The 16,414-nt window shown below is 43.7% G+C and overlaps 1 protein-coding gene across 1 annotated transcript in view; it reads left to right on the forward strand.

Annotated features, from left to right (window-relative positions):
• Positions 1 to 3,100, forward strand: part of XIRP2 (xin actin binding repeat containing 2) — a 77,243-nt gene extending 74,143 nt beyond the window's left edge. The window contains exons 8-9 of the mRNA XM_081189409.1: positions 854 to 987; positions 2,962 to 3,100. Of these exons, the coding sequence (XP_081045535.1) occupies positions 854 to 948 (95 nt within the window). The 3' untranslated portion in view covers positions 949 to 987; positions 2,962 to 3,100. The remainder of the gene's footprint in view (positions 1 to 853; positions 988 to 2,961) is intronic.
• The last annotated feature ends 13,314 nt before the right edge of the window (positions 3,101 to 16,414 follow it).

Below are 16,414 nucleotides of genomic sequence, written 5' to 3' on the forward strand. Positions count from 1 at the left end.
TTGTTGGACTACAACTCCCATCATTCCTGAACATTGGCCAAATTTAGCTGGGGCTTATGGAAGTTGTAATTCAACAACATCTGGGGGAGGGGGCACAGGTGAGTCAGCCCTGGTTTATAGTTTCAGTATGCAGGTGGTGGGACTGTGGAGTTGGTCAGCTGGTTTCATCCATTCCTGGATGGAACACAGTCCCTCGCAGAGAGCACAGCAATGCAAACCTTGGCAGCAACTTCATTGCTAAACAGCATCAAGCCCCCCCCCAAACACACACAAAGGGATCAACATCACTGTAATAATCCACGTTGTCCAAGGAGAACAGGTCTGATTCAACAAAGTAAATAACACAAAATGTCTTGGACTATTGATCAATGCTGTTGAGCCAACCCTTTAAAAATGTATGATCTGCTGCCTGCAGAAAATCCCCAATGCAGTGAAAGAGGAAAAACAGGCATTTCCACTGAAATATGTGCTAAGGGGGAACATATGCATCGCCTCCCCAGTGGGAAGGTGTGGGCGAGCTCCGGCTGCAGAAATATGCAGCTTCGCTATGCAAGCTCCTGCTTGGCACATGACAGTGAAAATGTAAAAGTAGGAAGCATGAGTCACTCTTCCTCTTGGAATATTAAACTGCAATCTGTGCCTTCCAAGTAAACAGGTGAGCCTAGTCTCCCAAGGATGTATAGGTTATGATGCAACATGGATTTTATTTGGCCCTTTAAACTGGAATCTTAGGTGTTAATTCAATGTGAGTCAAGCATTTCAGCTTTCTTAGTGGTGGCAAAACATTTGGTGCAGAGCTTGAAGGGGGAAAAAATGAGTAATAGCTCTGAGACCCTGTCTTATTTATTTCTAGAAACTGCAACTTCAGGGAAAGGAAACGTGCCTACTTTGTCAAAAGAGAGTCTATCCAATGGAATGCCTGGTTGCCGACAAGCAGACCTTTCATAAATCATGTTTCCGGTGTCACCATTGTGGCAGTAAATTAAGGTAAGATGAAGTGAACAATTAACACGTTGACATACAAATACTGTCATAGCCGGCATCTGTTCTCATATGAGTGATATCCAAGAGAGTGGGTCAAAAGTCAACAGACCGGGCATTCCTGCCGAACTCTAGCACCGAAATGGTCGTTTGGCAGGTCACTTAAGCTCTTTCTCTTTGGACATTTCCATCTAAGGGGGGGGGATATTGGTTCTCCATATTTTAGAACTTGTCAGAGCTGGATGCAAAGTGTGATGTAAGTCTTGTAGGTAGAATCAGAGCGACAAGAATGATTGGGCGGATCTGTTCCCTGGAAATTATTTTCCATTTGCTATGTTTGCAAAATAATATTGCACATGGACACTAAATATGCTGTGTTTCCCAAGGAACTCATAATATTAATTTAGTTGAAAAATTCATTACTTGCCCTTCAACAAAAGGCCTCAGGACAGCTTACAGTAATACAATCATGCAATTAAAAAACAAAGAAAAGAAATATATCAGTTTATGTATGATTATTAAAAAAAAAACCCATGTAAAATGATTCCAAGAAAAAGCAGCAAAGTATAGATCAATCAAAAGAGAAGAGGTGCACTGCAGCTCTCCTACCACGTTGCCCATTCCCATTTGGCTCCCAGGAATAGTAGTGATGTGACAGGACAGCCTCACCACGCTTGCATTGCTGTGCTGTATTTCAGTACGCTGCAGTTAATCAATACTTGTGTAATGAATCTGAAACACACCTTGGTTTATCTGAAAAGTGTTCAAACAGAAAGTACAAATGGGTTGTGGTTCCTCTTTCCACACTTGGGGGGTCATGTATGAAATGTCCGGCTCACATACCACGCAGGGAGATGTGTGGCTATCAGATGCAAGGTCTGATGTTCCTTGGTGGTGGCGATCACACAGGTTCCCCGGACGTTTAACGTTCTATTGATCCCTGTGCCACCACTGTGCTCGCTTCCCCGCTGCCACCAACCTGTTACTCTCGGGTAAAACACTGAGTCCAGACAGTTGTTAAAAGTGAACCAAATAAACAAGTTTATTTTACAAACATTAACAAGTTTATGGTTTCTCAGATAATATTCCTGTCAGTATCTTAACTTCAGTTTCTTTACCGGCCTATACCTTCCTAATGCCTTCTGACTGATTATCTCAACTGTTTGACTGACTCCTCTTAACAAATTCTCTCACTCTTTCACACCAGACTAGCCCAACCAACAGATTTATCTTCTCTGTCTCTTTTAATATGTTTTTCTAAAGCGGGTGTCTTCAGCCTTTGGAGACCCATGGCCTACTTTTAACCCAAACAAAGAACAATAGAATTGTGGTGTTGGACCCTGTGGATCATCTAGTCCAACCCTCTGCAATGTAGGAATATGTAGCTGCCCCATGCAGGGATCAAACTTGCAACCTTGGCATTGTCAGCACCACCCTCTAACCCACTGAGGTATCCAGGCATGCATGTGAGGACTCATTTCTTCTTCTTGTGGCCATATCTTTGCATGGTGGTAGTGCTCCTGTTTGGATCAGGCCACAACCCAATAGTGAGTTGAAGACTGATCCGTCAAAAGAACAGGCACCTTCAACCTACTCTTATTCCACACTGCCTCACAAAGAACAATTTCTATTTAGTGCTGCACACTGCTATGGTTTGTGCCACTTCTTGCACAGGAAGATAGCAGATGGCCCTGAAAAAACAATTTCCACATTTAAAACAAAGTTATAAAACCAAGATTGAAAGTGAATGTTATATCACTTGCTAGTAGACATAATCTGTTAGAATACATCGAATCTATAATCTCTGAGAATACATTAAATAAAATGCATTTATTATTTCTTTTCTAAAATGATATGAGTTAGGGCCATATTTATAGAAACTGTTATTTATAGGTACTTAAAATGTCAACTGAAATTGGATATTCTTGGAGCATTTGTGATAGATAGATGCCATAAAACACTTTCTCTTTGATTTGGCAGCTTGGGAAATTACGCTTCTCTCCATGGAAAAATATACTGTAAACCCCATTTTAAGCAACTTTTCAAATCCAAAGGAAATTATGATGAAGGTTTTGGACACAAGCAACATAAAGAATTATGGATTCCCAAAGATCAAAAAGGTCCCATTGGCTGTGTTCGTGCTCAAGAAGTCCATCCATCCATCTCAAAGACAGATAAACCAACCGATCAAATTTCAAATTCTGGCAGGCGGCGAGGGCATCGTGAAACTTTGGGTGAGAATTTAAAACAAAACACAGAGTGGGGGAAACTAAACGTCACATGGCCTCCTTCTATGGAAACACCCAAAAAATCATTTTCTATTGAGGAGGAGGTTAAAGTGAATAAACCAAAATGGCCACCAGAAGTTCCTGAACAAGAGGCCGTCAGGACCTGTCTAAATCCATGTGTGGGTGACCGAAACCAGCATCAACTGGCAAATGGCGATGACTATATTTGGGAAACCAAGGAGAAAAACAGAGGTGAAACTGTTGACTCGCAATCAAATGGTCAGCCCTTTCCTACTCCTGCATCTCAGGGAGTGGAAGCCACAAATACCAGTATGACAAGGACATGCGAAGTAGGCAAAAAGGGGGGAAATGAAACTAGGCAAGGGAAAATAAGTGAAGCTGAAGAATCAGAAAAGGAGAAGGAAAGTGGAAAGAATGTGAAAGAATGTGGTAACACGACTATGAAGGGTACAGAAAAGGAGATGAATAGAAGAAATAGCAAGGCTGATGTTGCGGAAGTTATACCAGTTACTAACACAGATGAGGACATCATATTGCCGAATAATAAGGATATCACTTTCAACAGCAGCAATAACAACAACAACAACAACAACAACAACAACAACAACAACAACAACAACAACAATAACAGTTGTATATCCGCTTTTCCGCATCAGAACATTGGGAGACAGGAAGTATATCTTGGTGATATGCACTCTCTGTTAGGAGAATTGAGCCACGCAAAGAGCGCTCCCTATGAATATGCATTTGAAAGGCTAGAGAGAGACACAGGAAATTCAGAACAGCTCAGTAGAACTGACCCTGACATGGGCTACTCCACTGAGGCTTTAAATCTCGTTGAAGAAAGCATCAAAAGGAAAGTTACCACTACCTCAGATAATCTTATTCGACATAATAATAAAATTGCCAGTTGTCAAAAACCACGCGCTAGCAACGCCGTCATTTTAAAGGAGGTGGCTAATGCAACATATCCTTTGGATAGTGAGTTACTAGGCACCAGGGAAGCAGTCAGACATGCTAAAAAGTTAAATACTATTTCATCCGGTAACGCAGACACTTTTTTTTTACCCCGCAATGACAGCATTGGTCTGTTGGGCTCTTTTGGCAGAACCAAAGATGTTTCCAGACCGCATTCAAAAGACAATATGAATGGTCGTATTAATATCTGTCAAGCAAAGGAAATTATGCAGAAAGATACAAGCGTAAATGCACTGGACTCAAGCTGTAGAGCTCTTCTGTCTTCTCAAGAAGATTATGTCAAGATGAGGAAGCCAGCTGATGGAGATCAATTTAAAGGAAATACACAGTATGATGATAATGAGTAAATGCAGTCCAATTGACGGAGCATAATTTGTTAACTGTGGTTAAACGTTTATATATCCATTATTTATGAAATATACCTTTCACATCCGGCTACCTGCCATAACTTTTTGTAAACACTTAAACCACGAGGTCGCACCAGAAAACATTTATTTGTACTCTATTTACACTTATTTTGCTGGAGGTGTACTGGAATTCATGTATAGCTGAGAAATATCTGTCATGTCTGTTCAGACAAAGATAATCTGTATTTTTAAAAAATGTTTATTAAGGGCTACTTCATACATGCAAGCGCACTCCTGTTTACCCAATGCTTGATAGCTCTGGCTAAAGGTGTGAACTGAAATGTATCTAGTTTGAGGTGACATTGAGTGTATGAAAATTCTCGCTGTGGTTTTAGCTCTTATGATGGGTCCCTTCACACATGCTGTAGATCATTGTGTTAGTGTTGCATTCAAGAGATGAACGTGCATGTGTGACTCCATCCCTGGAAAAACAGGCTACAATATTATTCTCTTCTACTGCACTTTTTCAAATATATGCTTTATCTGCTGTAATAAACTTGGAGATGATGCACCTGGTGTGCTGTAAGAGGAAGACAAAGGTTTCTAAAGATATTTTTTCACCTACTGTTATTACTGTAAGTAAATGAGCTGTTGTTTCATGATATGGTATGTACATTTGCTTTCTTAGCTATAGGAGTAGCATTGTTTCTTTTTCATTTTTTTTAAGAAAAGAAATATTGAATCAGAGTCCTTGGTTGAAATAGATCATCATAATGCACCATAAACCATTTATCCAGCATTTGCACATTATACATATCATTTTTGTCGTTGAGGTATGATGTGCCTTCACATTTTTGAATCCAGTGTATACATTATGTTGCCTGAAAACTAAAAAATAAGGTGCATGATCCAACCAAAGTTAAGCAGTATGCCGCAAGATCCTTTGCATATTTTCTTAAAAGTAAGTACTACTAAGTTCAATATGGCATACCTGCATAGATTTACACACTAAAAGTCCCATTTAGCTCAATGAGAAAACAGTAAGCTAAGTTTTTCCCATTGGAATCAATAGGACTTCAGCTTGCTTGTGTTGAGCTGATGTGCATTCAGAGAACTTCTACAGAAATAGTGAGCTGGTGAGCCAATGTTAATTCACTGAAATATTCCAACGTGACTGGAAACGAAACCAGGCTCTGGTTCAGTTTTAGAAACATGTAGCACTTTTGATGACTGACTTTTATGTACTGAATAGCAGTGATTTTTCTAGGTTAACAGTAGTCGAGCTTGCATGAAAGCACTTCACTGAGCAGTTGACAATGCCTAATAATAAAAAAGCACTTTACAAAATGCAGCTTTTGAGTTTATTTTTAAGCCCAACACTTTTTGAAAAAGTTTGGTAATAGCAAATTACTATAATGGTTTTAGCATAAGAGAATTACTTTGTGGTGAACATAAAAAATAAATTAAATAAAGTCCAGCAGCACTGAAAACCAAACTGAAGCCTAACGTTCATAATTATTCCTCTCTGGGAACACTGGCTCATAGAACTAAAGTAATATACATGATGAGAACAGAAGAAAGATGCTACTGGGTGAAGCCAAAGGCCCATCTAATTTGAGGTGGCCAACCAGATGCCTGTGAGAAGCCCACAAGTGGGACACATGAGCAAAAGCATTCCTATGCACATAAAGACTTTTTCAGTGACGGCATGAGCATCACAACAAGAGCCAGTGGTAGACCATGAATTTGTCAACTGTCCCGTTAATGCAGTTTTGGGAGTTGGGATTTCAACCTCACCATGCAGCCCAGCATCCAGATGGGAATGCAAGTTGCCCCTTCCCTGGTCATCAGATTGTAGTAGTAGTAGTAGTAGTAGTAATATTTATTTATACCCTGCCCATCCCAGAGTGGGTGGCTCCCCAAAGAATATTAAAAACACAATGAAACATCAAACATTTAAAACTTCCCTAAACAGGGCTGCTTTCAGATGTCTTCTAAAAGTCTGGTAGTTGTTTTTCTCTTTGACATCTGGTGGGAGGGCATTCCACAGGGTGGGTGCCACTACCGAGAAGGCCCTCTGCCTGGTTCCCTGTAGTTTCACTTCTCACAGTGTGGGAACCTCCAGAAGGCCCTCGGTACTGGACCTCAGTGTCTGGGCTGAACGATGGTGGTGGAGATGCTCCTTCATGTTTACTGGGCCGAGGCCATTTAGGGCTTTTAAGGTCAGCACCAACACTTTGAATTGTGCTCAGAAACGTACTGGGAGCCAATGCAGGTCTTTCAGGATTGGTGTTAGGTGGTCTCGGTGGCCACTCCCAGTCACCAGTCTAGCTGCCGCATTCTGGATTAGTTGTAGTTTCCGGGATTGATTATTTGATGAGCAGGGAGGGGGCAATTTCCACCCTTCTCAGCTGATCTGCATAGATCAGCTGAGGAGGAGGAAAGCTCAGGATCTGTGTATGTATTTTGTACGTGTGTGACAGAATGTGGTGTGGCCCCCACTGCCATGGCGAGCTATCAATTCTGCTCTGTGTAAAGCACTCAGCTTAAGTGATGCTTCAAAAAAAGGGTGGGAGAACAGACTGAGATGCACTTCGTGTGGAGAAACCCACTTCTCACACTGTGAGCAAGAAGCCCAGCCTCACTCCACCGGAGAAATTAATGTTACAGGGCTGTACTGTATAAAAAAATTGTGGGTAGTTGTTTCTTTTTTAAGATGCACATTCCCTCCACTTGAGAGCACTTTGCCTTGAACTGTTCCTATTATACAACTCATCGAACATTTACTCAGAGATTTGCCATGATCATAACCATCTCACATGGCCTTTTGGATGCTGATCATTTTTATTTGTTTCTGAGAAAGAGGTTGCATCCTTCACCCTTGCCTCCGATGAAACAAATGTGGTATTATGACCTACATCTAAGTGATTGGCAGGGAGTGTGACTTTGCAAGTGTAAATTCCATTGCACAAATGATTACCAGCCCAAAGTGCTCCCTGAAAATATATATATATATATATATATATATATATATATATATATATATATATATATATGTAGGTTTTGGTGTCTTCGGGTGTCTTCCCGTGTAAGAGTTGGGGTGTCTAGGCGACGTTCTAGTAACAAGAAGCCGAAAGCACCAGCCTGAAGATGACGAGTGAGACCTCGTCGAAACGTCGCCTAGACACCCCAACTCTTACACGGGAAGACACCCGAAGACACCAAAACCTACATTCCTGTACCCGTGAAAATCTACGAAAGCATATATATATATATATATATATATATATATATATATATATATATGCAGGTTTTGGTGTCTTCGGGTGTCTTCCCGTGTAAGAGTTGGGGTGTCTAGGCGACGTTTCGACGAGGTCTCACTCGTCATCTTCAGGCTGGTGCTTTCGGCTTCTTGTTACTAGAACAGAGCAGGATCTCAGTGTTTGAGTTCCTATAAATACTGTGGAGGGGGTGTGGTGTATAGCCTCCAACGATCTGGGCAGAGAGGAAGTTCCCAGGTTAGTGTGCCTTTTCTTCTTTTGTTCATTAATTACTTGAGGGATGAACAAAAGAAGAAAAGGCACACTAACCTGGGAACTTCCTCTCTGCCCAGATCGTTGGAGGCTATACACCACACCCCCTCCACAGTATTTATAGGAACTCAAACACTGAGATCCTGCTCTGTTCTAGTAACAAGAAGCCGAAAGCACCAGCCTGAAGATGACGAGTGAGACCTCGTCGAAACGTCGCCTAGACACCCCAACTCTTACACGGGAAGACACCCGAAGACACCAAAACCTGCATTCCTGTACCCGTGAAAATCTACGAAAGCATATATATATATATATATATATATATATATATATATATATATATATATATGCTTTCGTAGATTTTCACGGGTACAGGAATGTAGGTTTTGGTGTCTTCGGGTGTCTTCCCGTGTAAGAGTTGGGGTGTCTAGGCGACGTTTCGACGAGGTCTCACTCGTCATCTTCAGGCTGGTGCTTTCGGCTTCTTGTTACTAGAACAGAGCAGGATCTCAGTGTTTGAGTTCCTATAAATACTGTTGAGGGGGTGTGGTGTATAGCCTCCAACGTTCTGGGCAGATAGGAAGTTCCTAGGTTAATGTGCCTTTTCTTCTTTTGTTCATTAATTACTTGAGGGATATCTTGAGTGATTACTTGAGTGATATTCTGAGTACCACTTAGGAGGGTCATTAGGTGTGGATTAGTTGCTAAAGCTTTCGTGTCTTGACCTCTTGACCTTGTGAAGAGTTTTTCTGAGAAGATGGCTGTACTGCACTTAGTTGTGCTCTGGCTTGGCTTCGTGTATAGGGGCGAGCTGTGGTTTTGTGCCCTGTGCCAGCCAGATCTGTGTAGGGATTGCAGGGGGGTGCAGCATCCGGAGGTGCCACTATGGTTTGGCTACTGGATGGTGTCTGTAATTTATCTGTGGAGAGGGTCTGGGTTTGGGTCTGGTGTGGTTGATTGGAGATGGCGTTCTGTGTGCCTCTGGTTCTGGTGTCGGTTTTTGTGGGGAGGGCTAATTTCCAGATGTCTGGCAGGCGGGACGTGTCGTCACGCTTGTTCATGTTGTGAGGGTGTTTCTCTATCTCGATGGCTTCCATGATTATTCTCTTGTGGTGATGCTCCATGTTAAAGAGCAATTTGGAATCTGCAAAACACAATATCCATAAACACAATATCAAAACAGCCTTTTGCACCAACCAAAAAATAGCCAATATCCTCAGAAACCCAAAAGATAAAATCCAGTTAGAAAACCAAGGGGTCTATGAAATACCCTGCAAAGTCTGCCCAGCCACGTACATTGGACAAACAAACAGACGAATAAATGCACGTATCGCAGAACACAAGAATGCCGTCAAAAAAGAAGAAAAAACTTCCTCTCTTTACCAACACATGAAAGAAACAGGACACGAAATTAATTTTGCAGATTCCAAATTGCTCTTTAACATGGAACATCACCACAAGAGAATAATCATGGAAGCCATCGAGATAGAGAAACACCCTCACAACATGAACAAGCGTGACGACACGTCCCGCCTGCCAGACATCTGGAAATTAGCCCTCCCCACAAAAACCGACACCAGAACCAGAGGCACACAGAACGCCATCTCCAATCAACCACACCAGACCCAAACCCAGACCCTCTCCACAGATAAATTACAGACACCATCCAGTAGCCAAACCATAGTGGCACCTCCGGATGCTGCACCCCCCTGCAATCCCTACACAGATCTGGCTGGCACAGGGCACAAAACCACAGCTCGCCCCTATACACGAAGCCAAGCCAGAGCACAACTAAGTGCAGTACAGCCATCTTCTCAGAAAAACTCTTCACAAGGTCAAGAGGTCAAGACACGAAAGCTTTAGCAACTAATCCACACCTAATGACCCTCCTAAGTGGTACTCAGAATATCACTCAAGTAATCACTCAAGATATCCCTCAAGTAATTAATGAACAAAAGAAGAAAAGGCACATTAACCTAGGAACTTCCTATCTGCCCAGAACGTTGGAGGCTATACACCACACCCCCTCAACAGTATTTATAGGAACTCAAACACTGAGATCCTGCTCTGTTCTAGTAACAAGAAGCCGAAAGCACCAGCCTGAAGATGACGAGTGAGACCTCGTCGAAACGTCGCCTAGACACCCCAACTCTTACACGGGAAGACACCCGAAGACACCAAAACCTGCATATATATATATATATATATATATATATATATATATGCAGGTTTTGGTGTCTTCGGGTGTCACCCGAAGACACCAAAACCTGCATTCCTGTACCCGTGAAAATCTACGAAAGCAAATATATATATATATATATATATATATATATATATTCATTGCACAATAGTCTAAAACTTTAAGCAGTACTCTAAATCTTCCCTGAAGGAGATAAAAATGAGGCAGCTCATCCATACCAGAATTGAGACACATGGATCACTTGCCCAAATCCCCATCAATTTCAGTGAAGAACGCTGAGTGAAAGAAAGAGAATGCGAAAGTAAAGCCAAACCAGTCCGTGCAGCGCAGCCGTTAGCATAATAATAAAAAAGTTGAAGTCAAAGAGATCAGGGAAGTGGCATTCTTGAAAGTATTTCTCATCAGGCTAATAGAAAATGACTGTAGCAACTCTCCATTGCAAAACTTGGGGGGAAATGGTGTTGGGGTTGGATGTGATTGTGCTCTTTGTAATATCAATAGTATGCTGAAATCAAATCTAAGAAGCTTTGGAAGAACCATACTGTGGGAGCCCTGGAGCTGTCAGGACAAACAGGCAAATTAGCAATGTGGAAGCATCTTTTAGCAGAGGTGAGTTTGCACCGACTTTCCTGAAAGAGGCTGACAGGAATTTCCTAAAGAAGAAGGGGCAAGCTCACCTGGGCCATGGTGACCAATCATGGGGGAGCAGACCTGGCCAATTTAGGGCTGCTCTGACTTCTCCTCGTTCTCTTTCTGCTCTGCAGCAAAAGTGAAAGGTAGAAGGTAGACAATGATCTTTCTTCCTGTGTGGCTTGGATTCCACCTTCCTGTCCTCTTGCACAACCTGCAGAGAATGGATTGCACAGAGTTGTGGTGGGAAATGAGCTGCTACCAGCAATGGCAAGCCTGGATTGACTTCTCTCTCGTCTCCCAGAAACATGTAATTGAGCTTACCTGACAGGACAGGAACTGGCCTTGAATAATGGAGCATAATTGAAATGTGGTGATGGCCAATGGCTTAGGCTGCGATCCCAAACCTACTCCACCCTGGTGGAGTTTTCCAGAGGGCTGGGACCACCGCCACCTTCACAGTCCATCTGCACCTTGAGATCTATGGGTATAGGGCAGTATGCAAAATTTAATAAATAATAATAATAAGGTGGGAGGGGCAAGCAGATTGCTGCACAGCAATAGGGCCTTGCCAAGGATCCAAGGGGACCTATTTGGGGGGTTTCCGCTGGTAGGGATCCAATGCACTTCCACTCACGAGGCAAGGTGAAGCAAAGGTCTCAGGAAGTAGGATCCAAAGAAGCAACAAGATCCAAAGGGGCAGTAGGTCCTGCCTCCAAAGAAGGCATCAGCTGTGCTGTCCTTGGAGGCCAACCCTACCACCTCTTCATCCGCCCACCCCTCCCTCTACAGCAACCTTTCAGTGAAAAGAGGATACTGCTGGTCTTGTTCCACCTCTAGGGAGGAAATGGCTGGGACCACTTTCTGGGGTCTCCTGGGCTCTGATTCAAAGCCAGCCCCTTTCTCCCCTGCAATGGTCTTTGATCCCCAAGACTGGGTATGGTTAATTTGATTACCTCCCTGGTTCCTGATAGAGATCTTTACTCCCACCTTGTTTCGGGTGTTGATCTTTACTCAGCCCATCTTCCCTGGTTGTGGGGGAAGGGCACCATTTGTGGTTTGCCTCAGGTGCCAAAGTACCTCAAGCCAGCCCTGCTTCCATCCACTTGTTTGGTGGGCAGCAGGTGGAGCTGAACTTCAGTAGAGCGATACCAGAGTCAATCCACAGGTAGCAGTGGGTGGGAGGCCAATGGAGGCTGGCGGAGTTGGACAGAGGGGCACTTCTGTGAATCCAACCCCTCCCTCAGCCTGGCGCAAAGTGGGTTTGGGTTGCTCTGCCAAATGCCTTTAAAAGAGAAAGGAGGCTCAATGGTGTGTCACAGATTCATGGGCCTGTCTGTGATGGGTGGCTATAAGAAATGTCTATATCCAGAGCCTATTGATCACTGAATACAATCGGCATGGGCAGAGATGGGGTATAAACCGAAATGTTGCCTTCAGACTACACATGGGTTTTCTGCAAGCGTCTGGTGGAAATAAAGGTGGTGGCCTCAACCTACAGTGACCTTTGGTCTGATCCAACAGAGAGAGAGAGTTCTTCTAATGTTCTTAAAAAGCTTTTTAAAAATTGAATTCCTTTGTCAACCTAGGAAGGCACAGGAGCCCCTTGGGAAGGTTCACTAGCTTTATTGAATTTGAAATTCCTTGGCTGCACCTCAGGCCCTGCCACAAAATTCACTTTGAATTTTGCTTTATGTGAAATATCATCGGTGACTCTACTTGCACATTTTCTTCAGACTATCTGCCAAAAGGGGGGGGTGGAGGCTGCCATGAGGGTTTTTGAAACTGGACTTTCAGCTCAAACCTGGTTCTTTTATATACATAAACCTGTAGAATTGCTACCTCTGAAATCAGGGGCTGCCAAAAATCCAGTCAGCTCTGCTGAGACTGAGCAGGAGGGGAAAGGCCATTTTGTGGCCTCGCTACGGAACTGTGACTAAAAGCTACATTAAACCTTTCAACATTTGCTCTGACTCATAAGACAGTGCCTCTCTTAAGTAGAAAAGTTAATCTGGTGGAAGAGAGATAAAAATCTAAAACTCTTTTGTAAAAATGCCATCCTGGGACAGTTTCATTTTCAGTTTTGTCAGATCCATATTTAACTCAGAATGACTCTTTGCTGCAGACGCTAGAGACTGCAATAAAGAAGCAAAACAGCCCACAAAACAGAAAGGGGCTACTTTTCACTGGTGGTCATTCCAAGGGTAAAACGCCTCTTCCCTGGAGTTGTCGTTGTTTGCTAAATATGTTGGCTTGGATGTGGTCCACAACACATCATTGTATAAAAGGCAACACTCGTGTTTTGTCATTAGTGCCATCTTGTCACTATAGCAAGAGAACTGGGAGTCCAGGTGATTTGCAGGTGGGACTTGTGGGGAAGGAGAGGGGGAGAGAGAGGGAGGAGAAAGTGGGGGGGGGGTATCACACCACTTACTATGCCCTTCTCCCAACCTTGTGTTGGTTTGACAATTCATTAGTTCTCATCTGAAAAGAGTCATGCAAATTCCTCTTAAGTATCAGTTTGTGTCATCATTTATGACAGAGGGAAAGTGACCATGGGATGGGCCATAGAACCACATGGAGGCACTTCAACAAATACAGATTCAACACGGAAAAAATGACAGGTGACCTTTTTCTTCTTCTCACAACTGTGAGTACAAACTGAGGATGCAGACTTGCATCTGGTCCAGCTGATTCCTTAGTTGGGGCTACATTTAGTTGGTGAAAATATGAAGTAAAAGCATACCTGCTTAGGATACACACACACACACACTTACAAGATTAAAAATAAAATAAAATATCATGTTAGCAATAAAATGTCACTCTGGTACACCACCTTAAGTTACATTGTGTCACAACTTTGTTTATTTTTTATATTATTATAGTTCAAATAATTATAGTTAAGGATTCAATTATAGCATGAAGGATGATAACTAAAATTACTTGTGCAATATGTGGCATGTTATTTCTTACATGCTTTCTAATTTGTTAGGCGTTTTTATTTCTAACAGACTCTCATTCTTACAATGAAAGCCTTTAGTTTAGTGTCATGGACTGGCAGGACAATGGAGAAGAGGAAGAGGATCCCAGTGAGGGGTGTAGCTGGGACTGGGACACACCGGGGCAAGCTGAGGATGGGCAAGGAGAGGTTGGTGTAGGAAGTACTCATGGAGTGTCAGAGGATGACAAGGGGATGGGGGTCAGTGCCCCGGGTAACAAAGCAGCAAGACCCATCACCAGAGCCACAGGGATCCCAGCCTCCACGAACACAGAGGGCTCTGAGGCATAGGGAGCAACAGGCAGGGTGCTCTAGGAGGCAGAGGCAGGCAAGGGCCCACAGCCCAGCTCACTGGCAAGCCAGGTGGGGCTCACTAGTGTGTGATTCCTCAGCTGGAGTAGACTTGGAACAGGTGAGGGTCACTTGCCTCGCCAAGCCAAGCTCAGGTGCTACAATCAGCAGGCAAACTATAAAACAGCAGCAGAGCTGAGGTGCTGTGTCTGCTCAAGTGCCCATGTTGATGGACCCCAGCTTGGATGAGGTAGAATCGCTGTGGGACTGTGCTTCAGTTTGGACTTTGGACATATGGATTGACCCTGGACTGGGCACTTGCCACCAGGTAAGCCAGGGGGGTTCAGGACATTTACTGAACCATTTTCTTCTCAGCTGTTGAGGAACTGCTTTAAGAAGCAAGAATCAAACATTATTTAATCACCTTACAGCCCTGGCACAGCACTCATCGCCCTGCAATGTAGGGTGCCATCTGGCACAGGACTGCCTCTCCTCTTTTGCATAGAAGGGCCACAGCTCAATGGCAGAGCATGTGTTCCACCTGCAGAGGACCAAAGTGCAATCCTTGGCATCTCTGGATTGGGCTGGGGGAGACTCCTGCTGGGGGAGACTGCTGCCTGATATCCTGAAAAGCCACTACCCGTCACTTGCGCTATGTGCTAAGTGAAGACTGTGCAAGGGTGTGAACTTCTGGAGAGGAACTTGCAGTCACTTTGCTCCTTCCCAGTGCTTTTTGTTGCTGCCCAATACTGAGATAAGCCAAAGTTCGGTTTACTGTGTTGTCCAAACTGTGGTTAAGCTCATGCTAACCTTAGTTTGGCTGACTGTGCAGTGTGAATCAGGCCAGTGTGGCTAATAGTGAGCTATATCATGGGTGGGGAATCTGTGGCCCTCCAAATGTTCCTGAACTACAACTCCCACCATCCCTGGCCATTGCCCTTGCTTGCTGGGGCTGATGGGAGCTGTGGTTCGGCAACATCTGAAGGGCCAAGGGTTCCCCAGCCCTTAGCTAGATGGACCAATGCAGACCCTCCAAGTGTCCTTATTTACCAGGGACAGTCACAGGTTTACAGAAGCCGTCCCAGTTTCTGATTCAATCCTGGAATGTCCTGCTTTTCCTTAGGACATCCCTATTTTCATTGGAGAAATGTTGGAGGGTAGGAAACTATTCTCAACCCCCGAGCTGTCTGAAGGCAGTCCTGTACAGTGGTACCTCTGGTTACGAACTTAATTCATTCTGGATGTCCGTTCTTAACCTGAAACCATTCTTTACCTGAGGTAAAACTTTAGCTGATGGGGCCTCCTGCCGCTGCTGCACAATTTCTGTTCTCATCCTGAGGTAAAGTTCTTAACCTGAGGTACTGCTTCTGGGTTAGCGGAGTCTGTAACCCAAAGTGTTTGTAACCCGAGGTACCACTGTACAGGGAAGTTTTTAAATGTATAATGCTTTATGATGTTATTATATATGTTGAAAGCTGCCCAGAGAGGCTGGGACAGCCCAGTCAGATGGGTGGGCTATAAATAGTAGAGATGTTGTTACGGAATAAGACGTCCCTATTTTCATAGGGACGTGGGTGGCGCTGTGGGTTAAACCACAGAGCCTAGGGTTTGCCAATCAGAAGGTCGGCAGTTCAAATCCCCGTGATGGGGTGAGCTCCCGTTGCTCGGTCCCTGCTCCTAAAGGGGGGGTCCCTTTAGTGTTACTATTTTCATAGGAGAAATGCTGAAGGGTGTGCCAATCGTCTGACTCAATATAAGGTTGCTTTCTATGTTTCTACCTATGTCCCTAAAATGTAAACAATTCAACTGATCCATAGCTGTCGGGACAGCACAGTCTAGATCTCTCTATCCGTATCGGCACTTAAGGTTGCCAGCCAGCCAAGGGGAAAAAACGGCATGTCTCAATCCCTGTTGTTTTAACAGCAGCTTGATAGCAGCAGCTTGGACTTTTCAGGCTATGAAGCTAAACCAGGTCACCTGCTAATTGCTGCAAATCAGACGGCTGTTAAAGGAACAGTTAGAATGCCTGCTTCTAAAACTAGCCAGCCTATTAGCAGGGGGCAGAGCACCCACTTGTGTGTCACAGGGCCCCAAGAGTGGACATGTTTTCTTCTGCACTAATCAAAGGATGTGAGTTGATGTGTCCTTAAGAGACTTTTGCATTTCTAGTACTAGGCTTTATGGGGCTTATAAATGTGTGGAGGGGA

This window comes from Podarcis bocagei (assembly GCF_964188305.1).
Source record: "Podarcis bocagei genome assembly, chromosome: 1".
In the NCBI taxonomy this organism is placed as follows: domain Eukaryota; kingdom Metazoa; phylum Chordata; class Lepidosauria; order Squamata; family Lacertidae; genus Podarcis; species Podarcis bocagei.